The 12,065-nt window shown below is 41.2% G+C and overlaps 1 protein-coding gene across 1 annotated transcript in view; it reads right to left on the bottom strand.

Moving 5' to 3' along the window:
* Positions 1-11,382, bottom strand: part of swap70b (switching B cell complex subunit SWAP70b) — a 141,840-nt gene extending 130,458 nt beyond the window's left edge. Inside the window, exon 1 of the mRNA XM_078220708.1 lies at positions 11,212-11,382. Within this exon, the coding sequence (XP_078076834.1) occupies positions 11,212-11,307 (96 nt within the window). The 5' untranslated portion in view covers positions 11,308-11,382. The remainder of the gene's footprint in view (positions 1-11,211) is intronic.
* Positions 11,383-12,065: the final 683 nt, after the last annotated feature.

Genomic DNA, 12,065 nt, shown 5'->3' on the forward strand with positions numbered 1-12,065 from the left:
TGCTGAATTATCAACTAATCAAACACACCAATAGCAGGACTTCGAGCTGACTATCATTGTATCTCAACTTCTCAAACCCCTTTTGCTTTATAAAAGTCTTTGATCATCGCCTGCCGAGATATCCCATCATGCTGCATTGTGATTCATTTCAAGGAATGTGTTGCTGTCTCCATCCAGGAACTCATCTGAACTGAACTCCCAGCAAGGGAAACACCATGACTTCTTCCAGACTTTAGAAATCACAGGTAGTCATGTATGTGGTACTTTTACTGTTGTTATCTATCATTGTAAAAACTCCTTTGTTCTAGCATGTGTGTGATGTGTGTATGTGGTATGCACATGTGTGCACACATCTATGTACCTGTGTGTGCTTATGTGCGTGCAAGGTTGTAAACAATCCCTCCCCCCTCCACCAGTTTAAATGTGAAATAAACTAACCTTCTGAGTTAATCATAAAGAGAGTTTGCTGTGTGTTATCTATAAAATTAGACCATACAAACTTAAGGTTTGGGAAAACACGCTTCAGCCTACTTTTAACAAAAAATCAAAAACACTATGCTTACAGATAGATGGGGAGAGGATAAAAAAGTTCAGTTTGCCTCTCCCCTTTCTGTATCATAACTTAGAGGCAGCTTGTAAATGAGAAATAATAGGGAGCCAAGGGGAGATTCTCTGGCGACTCCAGAGGTAACATTGTGGAGGTGGAAAGAGAAGCAACTGGAATCAGCAGGAGCAGTCTCAGTGGCTGCTTTTCTGAGGCAGCGGAAAGTGTAGTCAGAGTCAATGGATGGGAGGCTGGTTTACGTGATGGACTGGGCTTCATTCACGACCCTTTGCAGTTTCTTGCAGTCTTGGTTAGAGCAGGAGCCATATCAAGCTGCGATACAACCAGAAAGGATGTTTTCTATGGTGCATCTGTAAAAGTTGACGAGAGTTGAAGTGGACATGTCAAATTTCCTTAGCCTCTTGAGAAAGTGGGCTTTCTTAACTATAGCGTCGGCATGGAGGCACCAGAGCAGGTTGTTGTGATCTGGACAATTAGAAACTTAAAGCTCTCGGCCATTTCCCTGTTGACATTGACAGGGACATGTCCTCCACTATGCTTCCTGAAGTCGTTGACTACCTCCTTCATTTTACTGACATTGATTATTGTTGTTGCACCAGTTCACCAGATTCTCTCTTTCCTATACTCCGTCTCATCATTGTTTGAGATCTGGCCCACTACAGTGGTGTCATCAGCAAACTTGAAAATCGCGTTGGAGGGGAATTTGGCCATACGGTCATAAGTGTATAAGGAGTATAGTAAGGGGCTGAGGACACAGCCTCGTGGGGTTGAGGATAATTGTGGAGGAGGTGATGTGACTGGGTTTATGTTTACATTCCAGGATGAGCCTGGAGTAGTGAGCAATTTTGCAGTGGAGAGCAGAACCTATGCATGGCTTAACATAGTCCAGTAAGAAGTCTAACACCACCAGGTTAAAGTCCAACAGGTTTATCAGGTTAAACAGGACTTTAACCTGGTGTTGTTAGACTTCTTACTGTGTTTACCCCAGTCCAACGCCGGCATCTCCACATCTTAACATAGTCCAGCCAGATTTGGGAATGAATGGCTAAAGCTGTTGTGTACCATAAACATTCAAGTCTTCATTCCATAGGCTTAAAGAAATGAGGATGGGTGAAGTATTAAGGGAAACAATCAAGGGTAAAGTGGAGGTGAAGGTATGATTGAGCAGATTGGCAGTTCATACTTGAATCAAAATAGCCATTCAAACAAGGTACCAGAAGGAGCCAGCATATTCATCTCCCCTCTTCCAAAGGGAGAGGCAAAGTAAATGAAAGAAAACAGAAAAAATTAACTAAGTTATTATAAATATACTTGTGGCCTTGTATTTATAAATGGCAGCTACCCTGATCTGGGCAACATAGTTTCACAGTGTTTTTAATAACATAGCTACAAAAGTATTCAAATACATTTCAACCAAATGCAGTCATAATTTCAACAACTGACACAGACGATCCTCCCAATAGTGTCTGAATTCTCATTTTCTTAGATTCTAGTTAGTATAAGAGACCTTTACTGCGTGGGGTAGACAAAAGATGCCTGTTTAGGTTTTTGCGCTTTGATCGTTTTAAAATCCAGTCTTCCAAGGCCAGTGTGAAGGATCTTGCAAAGTGAGTGTTTATCTGAACACTGCAAATACATGTTATATTTTTTCTGTAATTTATTCGTACTATTTAAAGAGGAAGACTCACCAGTTCCGTTTAAAAACCACTGAGCATGTTACTTTTAACATCCTCGATTTCTACTTTAAGGTTTAAAAAAAACAAGTGCTGATAATATTAATGGTGCACTAGCAAGTAAAGATCAATGTTGAAAACACAAAGAAGCTAAACATAGCCAATTAACACATCATTTTCTACTGCTCTAACGAAGGGTCTTCCTAAATCAAAACGTTGGCTCTCTTTTCACAGATGCTGTCAGGCCTGATGAGATTTTCCAGCATTTTCTGTTTTTGTTACAGCATTTTATAATCTTTACCTTCCAGTGTGACCTGTGTAGAAGAGAGTGTGACCAATGATGTCACAAATTGGTTGAAACAAAGTTCCAGATGTATTTAAGGGAAGGCTAGATAGGTTTATGAGGAAGAAAGGAATAAAAATTTGTTGATAGTGAGATGAGGTAAAGTGGGTTGATGCTTGTGCAAAGCATAAACAACAGACCTGTTAATTCTGTTTCAGTGATATTAAATTCTAAATAATTCAATGGACCTCTAGTGACTATGACTCCTTCCATTTGGTTTTAGCACTGAATTCAAGATTTATCTTTGATCACGGCTGTACAACCTGGCAGTGGTTGTCAACAATCATGATTTAAATAGTAAAAGAGTGCAACTGAAAGAATATAAAAAGCTTCCTGCTTTTTGTGTTTTTCAAAAAGAAAATGGCAGTAAGATGCATTAACATTTCCATTTAATTTTATTTAAGATAAAATTGAAACCAAGTTAAAGTCGGTACAATTTATGTCATAAGTTCCAGTGGTTTGTGCCAACCAGAATTTTGGTTTAGACTATTATTGTATTGCATCATAAAACATTTTTTAAAAAAATTTAAAACTGATGCATGCTGCCATAGAGTAAAATTTCATACAGACGGACAGACCTGGCACTCAGTTAATTACACTAAATGCATACCCCACCCTGTAACTAATTACTTCAGAGTTCCAAGACGGTTGAAATATCATTTCCCAATTGTTGTTAAATCACATGACAGGCTTGACAGTTTTCGGAAACAATGTTTTAAACAATACCTTACCACATTACCCCTCATGCATGAGGAGTTAAAACACTCATCTTATAATGCCAAATGCAAGTTGCACATGATTTAAATTGAGAGACAGATTGATAAACATGCCCAAAATTAACAGTCTGAACATTTTTTTTAAATCAAAATTTGCGCTAGCTATAATTTGCGCCACAGCCATTCTGTATTAATTATTCCTTCTACTGACTCGCAACATTCATAACAGGAATGATATCAATAATGTAGCCAGTCTCAACCAAAATTCTGGGTGGCAAAACGCACTGAATTTTTACAACATACAAATTGTATGGAGTTTCACCTAAAATAACTCAAATTCCAACGATTAATACAAAGACTATTTACATATGATTTACACATGAGAACACAATACAGACATAGGAGGTGGGAATTTCTGTCCACATTCACCCTAAAACTGGAAAATCCCGATCAAGGTCAACAGACCTTTGCATGATGCCAATTCACGTGGCAGGTGGGATGGGAAAATTCACCCCATTTCAATTCAGAAGCAGATTTTACACATCAATTCCTGATTCCAGTGGATTTCACAATCAATGCCTTCTCTGACACAATTACATTATACCACAGAGCAGAAGTTTACAACACAGTGGAAGACTATTTTACCCATTAATGTTGGTCAGGTATTTTCTAGAACAAAACCCACAATCTTATTCTCTTCCTGATCACCCTTTATTTTCTTAAAATCATCGAAAATTTATGGCACAGGAAGAGGCCATTTGACCTCCCACTTCTGCTTCAAGTAAAAGACATATGCCTCTCCCTTAGCTCCTCCCTTTGGTAAAGCATTCACCAGTCCAACAACTTACTGCGTAAAGAAAGAATTCCTAACTTCTCTCTATTCTCTCCTCACAGATGCTGTCAGACCTGCTGAGATTTTCCAGCATTTTCTGTTTCAGTTTCCAACATCTGCAACATTTTGCTTTTATCCTAAATTCTCTCCTCACATGACCACTTTAAATTGATCAACCAACAATAATGACACCCCAAACATGGAAAATAGCTTTATTTTATTCATCCCATCAAATGGCATCATAAATATAAAAAAATTCAAATCTCCCTCCTCAAAGTTTGCTTTCACCGACCACTGTTCTCCTGTTAACACATTCTGCTGTATTACCTTTATGCCACAATCAGCACCTTTTTTAATCCTCAACACTGCCGTTAACACTTTTTGTTTTATTCTCTAAACGTCTGTGCAATCTCTCCTAGCTCTCACCTTGGACTGATCTTCTATTTTGCTCCCCCGCCCACTTCTCTTTTCACAGATGCTGCCAGACCTACTGAGTTCATCCAGCATTTCCTGTTTTTATTTCAAATCTCCCCTAAACTGTTTCAGCTCTAGTGAAAATAGTTCCAGAATATAAAATCTCTCTCCACTAACCATAGTCTCTTACCCTGACATCAAGTTAGAGAATCAACACTGACAATGTGCTTTGATTTCATGGTCATTTATGCAATTGGCTGTTCAAATTCACAAAATGTCCTAAAGAATTACCTCATATAATTATTTTGTGCTCCATCCCCCAATTTATAACGTGTGATTCAGCTTTTAATTGCTTTGAAACTTTCAGACGCAATGCTTGAATTTGTAGATGTATAGCACCTTTCTACTTAATATATGCTCCAATATTTGTTTCTTTTTTCTCCCAAAATATAACTTACACTTTTCCACTTTAGGTTGTATCTGCATCAATCAGCCCATTCTGTTTGTCTATGTCCACTGAAGTGTCTCCCTTGTTTGTGTCATCAAAACAATCTGATAACCTGCTTTGTCCAAAGCCATGTCATCTACTTATAACTAAGAAGCCAGCACTGATCCCTAGTGCATATCATTCTCAATCCTTCTCTAAATAAGGAATATCTATTTGCTTTAACTCTTCCCTTTCCCCTCAACCCTCTACCAACTTTCAAACCATAACAGAACTTAGAACAGTACAGCACAGAAAGAGGCCCTTTGGCCCATGATGTTGTGCCGAACATGATGGCAAACTAAACTAATCCTTTCTGCCTGCCCTTGATCTATATCCTTCCATTCCTTGCATATTCATGTGCTTATCTAAAAGCCCCTTAAACGCGCCTATCATATCCGCCTGCACCACAACCCCTGACAGCGTGTTCCAGGCACCTACCACTCTCTGTGTAAAAGACTTGCCCCTCACATCAACTTTGAACTCCCCCCCCCCCCCCCCCCCCCCCTCACCTTAAGTGCATGCCCCATAGTATTAGACATTTCAACCCTGGGAAAAAGATTCTGACTGTCAACCCAATCTATGCCTTTCATAATTTTTATCAGACTTCTATCAATCTGCCCTCAGCCTCTGCCATTCCAGAGAAAACAACCCTAGTTTGTCCAGCCTCTCCTTATAGCTCATATTCTCTAATACAGGCAGCATCCTGGTAAACCTCTTCTGCACCGTCTCCAAAACCTCCATTGGTAGGACCAATTTCTTTGCAGCAAACCGCATTATTAAATGCCGGCTGAATGTTATTGATGTAACACTATTTCTGACCACACCACCTTAGCCAATGCTTCTCTGCCTAATCACACTACCCTCCTCCAATACTTCTCCACACCAATCTCCTCCAATGCCTCTCCGCCTGACCACACATATCTCCTCCAATACCAATTCACCTTTGTTCAACTGCTTGGGACTCCACTCATTGAGTTTCTTTCTTATCTATCTAGATGTTACCAGAGAATTACCCACAATGGTTTCTCTTCCTGCTCCCACTTGGTTTACCTCTGGTGTCTGCCAAACAGTTAGTTGCATCACAGTGTCAGTTTTCACATGTATACTGATGACATCCAGTGATACCACACCACCAGCTCTCCTTCCACAGTCTCTAAATTATCAGACTGCTGACTGAACAGAAATTTCCTCCAGATAAATCACACCTATAAATTGGCAAAACCAGATTTTGGTTTCTGCTACTAATCCCATTCCCCAGCCACCGATTCCATTCCTCTCCCTAGCAACTGTCTAAGTTGAATCTGAGTGTTCATAAACTTGGTGACATATTTGACTCTCAGATGACTCCCATGGAAGACAGTTTCGATCATCTACTGAACGGTATATCAGTACAATGAGTATGGATAGGAAGAGAAAATAAAATCTGCAAGCCTCACTACTCAGTGATCAGCAGTTAAAAAATACAATATAAACCTCAACTTGATTAACCCAAAAAATCCTCAAGCCTCAAATTTTAACCAGCAAAATCAATGTATATTACTCACAAAGTTCAACAGGTTCTCAATGTTATTTTTATCAATGGAATGCCAATTTGTCCCAAGGCTACAGACAGGATAAAAAAAAAGGCTCAACAACTAGTCATCCTCTATAACTCAAAGTTTATCCAGTGATTATACAAGTCATGGTTGAGGTTGTTTCCTTATCTGTAATGAATTAGCTGCTGCAGTACAAATGCTCTCACCATCTGAATGCAGTCCCGTATATGTTTTTCTGCTTGACTGTGAATATTCCTACAGGAGGAACTTGTTTTCCAGCACTTATGAATGTAGCACAGCCACAAAGATGAGGTATGAGAAGGCAGACTGGTCACCGAGTAACGATGGAATGTTACATCAGTAAAAAAAGCATGGCTAGGAGAAGCAAATAAAATCTGTACCTGACAATATGCAGTATTGTCTCATTCTGTCTGACTGCCTTCCTTGCACTGGTTATGCTTTACTGCGATTTGTTAGTAAAGTCAAATTTAAGAACAGGATATTCTTTCTTCCTCTCATTACTGATTTGATTTATTGTCACATGTATTAACATAGTGAAAAGTATTGTTTCTTGCACACTCTACAGACAAAACATACTGTTCATAGAGAAGGAAACGAGAGAGTGCAGAATGTAGTGTTACAGTCATAGCTAGGGTGTAGAGAAAGATCAACTTAATGCAAGGCAAGTCCATTCAAAAATCTGACAGCAACAGGGAAGAAGTTGATTATTGTTGCCGCACCAGTTCACCAGATTCTCTAACTCATTCCTGTACTCTGTCTCATCATTGTTTGAGATCCAACCCACTACGGTGGTGTCGTCAGCAAACTTGAAAATCGAATTGGAAGAGAATTTGGCCGCACAGTCATAGGTGTACAAGGAGTATAGTAAGGGGCTGAGAACACAGCCTTATGGGGCACCGGTGTTGAGGATTATCGTGAGGGTGGTGTTGTTGCCTATCCTTACTGATTGTGGTCTGAGTTAGGAAGTTCAGGATCCAGTCGCAGAGGGAGGTGCCGAGGCCCAGGCCATGGAGTTTGGAGGGGAGTTTTGTGGGAATAATAATACCATAATTTCTTTACTTTTAGTGGGACTTAAAAATAAATGATTCATACCAAACCTCCAGTCCCCCCCCCCACCAGAGTGGTTATACTTCAGGTGTAAGACAGACTACTGACATAGAACCATAGAATTCCTTCACTGTAGAAAGAGGCCATTTGGCCCATTGAGTCTGTACCAACTCTCCAAAAGAGCATCCCACCCAGGCCCTCCCTTCTGCCCTATCCCCGTAACCCCATGCATTTACCATGGTCAATCCAGCTAACCTACAAATCTTTGGATTGTGGGAGGAAACACAGGGAGAACATGCCAACTCCACACAGATGTCAGAGTTCTACTGCCCCGCCCACCGCGGAATCAGAGCAGGCGAGGGGTGGACAATGGAAATATCCATTGACCTCGGGCAGGAATTACCAGTCTCGCTTGAGCAAGGCCGTAAAATCCCATCCCAGACAGTCACCTAAGTCTGAATCAAGCCCGGGTCTCTGGCGCTGTTGGGTAGCAATGCTAAACACTGTGCCACCATGTCAGTCTGGGTGGACTATTTGGCCACATGATGTATCACAGTTAAGCCCAACTTTCAACATATACATGCCCTTTGCAGCACAGATCACTTAACAGCAGCTACAAAAAAGCACTGGCTGATTTTTCTTCCCTTCCCCATCTTGAAAGACAACACTAAAGCATCAGTACATTGCAAATGTTTACGTTTATTAATGTCACAAGTAGGCTTACATTAATGCTGCAATGAAGTTATTGTGAAAATCCCCTAGTCGCCACACTCTGGCGCTTGTTCGGGTACACCTCGGGAGAATTTAACATGGCCAAAGCACCTAACCAACATATTTTTCAGACTGTGGGAAGAACCTGGAGCACCTGGAGGAAACCCAGGCAGACATGGGGACAGCATGCAGATTCTGCACAGGCAGTGAACCAAGCTGGGAATCAAACCCGGGTCCTGGCGCTGGAAGGTAGCAGTGCTAACCACTGTGACCGCTCCGAATGTTATGCACTTGTTCAAAAAAGGTTGTAAGGATAACCCCAGCAATTACAGGTCGGTCAGTTTAACATCAGTAGTGGGAAAGTTTATAGAAACAATTATTCAGGATAGAATTAATAGTCACGTGGAAAAACGTAAGCTGATGAGGAAATTACAGCACTGATTTCTAAAGGGGAAATCATTTTTAACTAACTTGTTGGAATTTTTTGGTGAGGTGGCAAAAAGGGTCGATGAGGGTAATGCTGTTGATGTTGTTTACATGTACTTTCAAAAGGCATTCAATGAAGTGCCACACAACAGACGAGAGAAAAATTACACCTAATGGGACAGTAGGAACATAGATACAAAATTGACTGAATAATAGGAAGTAGAGGGTATTGATCAATGGATGTTTCCCAGGCTGGAGGAAGGTTTGTAGTAGAGTTCCCCAGGGGTTGGTATTGGAACCCTTATTTTTCCTGTTATCCAGATCCTGATGTGCAATTTCAAAGTTTGCGAATGATACAAAACTTGGAAGTATTGTAACCCATGAAGAGACCAGTGAAGCATTTCAAAGGTACATAGACAAGTTGGGGGAGTGGGCGGATATGTGGCAGATGAGGCTCGGTGCAAAGAAGTGTGAAGTGAAGCATTTTTGAAATAAGAACATGGAGAGACAATGTAAAATGAGCAGTAAAATTCTTAAAGGGGGTGTAGGAGCAGAGAGATCTGGGTGTATATGTGCATTGATTGCATAGGCAGGACAGGTGGAAAGTAGGTAATAAAGCATATAGTATTCTGGGCTTTATTAATAGGAACATGGAGTACAAGAGCAAGGAGGTTATGTTGAACTTATACGAGACATTAGTTAGACCTCAGCTGGAATACTGTGTACAGTTCTGAGCCTATGGAACGAATGAAAGCTTTTAGTTGTAAGAGTCCCTTTAATAGTGGAATTTCCTTCAGGTGAATATTGGAAAGTTACAATGGAAATTGCACCATTTATATGGCCATTTTTGCTGAAATCAATACACAACCCTATTTTCTATTAATTTACATTGGAATGTAAAAATGGGCATAAACAATCAGAGTCCAAGAAAAGTACCAAACTTTCAGGGTATTCCTTCTTTAAGCGTGAAAATTAAAAGTGTCAAGCCATCTAGCATAGCATGTTTAAGAAGCTGCAATCATGAAACATTTAATTTGTTAATGTGACTTTCACAGATCACACCCAAAAAAAGCAGAAACAACAGTGCAAGCTTCAAGTCAGGGTAAATATATAACCAGCAAAATTGCATGAAATTTGCATGTTTGACCCCTTAGCGTGAGGGCAGAGACATAATGAGTTGAGATGCATTCGTGAGAATATTTAGCTACAGTATCATTAGGTATGCATTTGGGTCCACCCTTCCTCAACATTTTAAGCCATGAATTTGCTTTACTCCTGATTATGTATGTCTCTGGGTGCAGATACACAGGAAACAGTCCACTTGGAGGCTGTTTCACAACAATCCAAGATTCTCTATGCCCTGACAGCAGTTAAATGCATGAGACAATGAACATACATACACAATGCAGTAAATATTTGGCATTTCACCATTTATTAATAATTCTTAAAACAGGGCACCACCCAAGAGGACGTAACAGCTTAAATTAGAAGGCAGACCAGGAAAATGACCCTGTTATTCTCAGCCCTAAATAGATTTTATAAACCCTCTTATAAAAAAATTTTAATAAATCCGTTAATCAGCTATATTTTACAAAATGAATCACACGGGTGAATGAACTTTGAAAATAAATTCATAGTGTTAAATTTCTCCCATTTAATACCCAATCCCTTTAAAAGGCAAATTATGTTCTAGCTTTCACCAAACACAATTTCTCAAACTTTCATGCAATTGTTTAAAAATCTGAAATTTCAAATCCTATTTCTGATATTAGATACCAGGTTCCACAGCCTTGGTGGAAATGGAAATGGTGCTTACAGACAACATTTAAGCAATGAGTGTACAGAAGCCACTAGCTCTTTGCCCAGGGAGTAAAGCAATTGGTATAACACTCAACACAAAATAGTCCAGTACAGCCTTCTCAACCAAGCACAGCCCACCACCATACAGTGCAGGCCACTACAACCCGCTCAGCTCACCCCTACCCATCTCAGCTCACCCCCTGCCCACCCCAGTCCATTACAGCTCACCCCCTGCCCACCCCAGTCCATTACAGCTCACCCCCTGCCCACCCCAGTCCATTGCAACTCACCCCCTGCCCACCCCAGTCCATTACAGCTCACCCCCTGCCCACCCCAGTCCATTACAGCTCCCCCCGCCCACCCCAGTCCATTACAGCTCACCCCCCGCCCACCCCAGTCCATTACAGCTCACCCCCCGCCCACCCCAGTCCATTACAGCTCACCCCCTGCCCACCCCAGTCCATTACAGCTCACCCCCTGCCCACCCCAGTCCATTACAGCTCACCCCCTGCCCACCCCAGTCCATTACAGCTCACCCCCTGCCCACCCCAGTCCATTACAGCTCACCCCCTGCCCACCCCAGTCCATTACAGCTCAGTCCTGCCCGACACACTTAATTCAATTGAAAGCCTCAAACTTACCTTAAGTTGTGACTTGGACACTTTTCCACATTTGTCGACATCCAAGGCTGTGAACGCATGCCAGATAACTTTCAAGAGCTCATCTCGAAGCGCCATCCTATCACTCGCACGTCCCTGTTTCACTCCGCTCCTCCAGTCAGTGACCACAGTCTCCCAGTTCAGGAACCCACCCCTTCCGCATGTCAGTTACCGGCTCGGCGCAGTTCACATTCCCAGAGAGGGACTCCACCCACCAAATAACCATTCTCAGCACACAAAGAGATTCATTGTAATTCCTTCAGCTGCACCGCTGCAAAAAATGTACAGATTTAAAACAAATCGCAAAAACTAAAATTACACGCAAATGTACTGAGCAGTATTCAACTTCAGTGAAGTATGGGGGTTGTTCAAAACCACAAAACTGGGGAAATGTTCAGAGCCAATTTATCAAAGCAGGAAATGTGTACGAGACAAACTCATATTTTCCCACATGATATTCCATTTGCCACTCGCCAAATCTATTCATATCCTTTTGTAGCCTCCTTATGCATTCTCAGTTTTCATGTAATGGTGTATGTCGATTTCTGAATGATTAAACGTTCGCACAAAACTTGGCAGCATTGTAATAAACTGGAATTCCTCAGTTGTGTAAGTCAGGAACTGACAGTCTCTTTCAAAAGTCCATCCATTTCCCTGACTTGCCTTCAATGATGATGCTATTATCATCGTGGAGCCCCCCGCCCCGCCCCGCCCCGCATCAACTCCCTGGAGGTCACACCAAATAAACCACATAAATGCTATGAGGGAGGTGCCTGCCTTTGATATCAAGGCAGCATTTTACCCAGTAGCATAAATTGATCATTTTCTAGTTGGCA

Source organism: Mustelus asterias, chromosome 9 (genome assembly GCF_964213995.1).
Source record: "Mustelus asterias chromosome 9, sMusAst1.hap1.1, whole genome shotgun sequence".
NCBI lineage: Eukaryota > Metazoa > Chordata > Chondrichthyes > Carcharhiniformes > Triakidae > Mustelus > Mustelus asterias.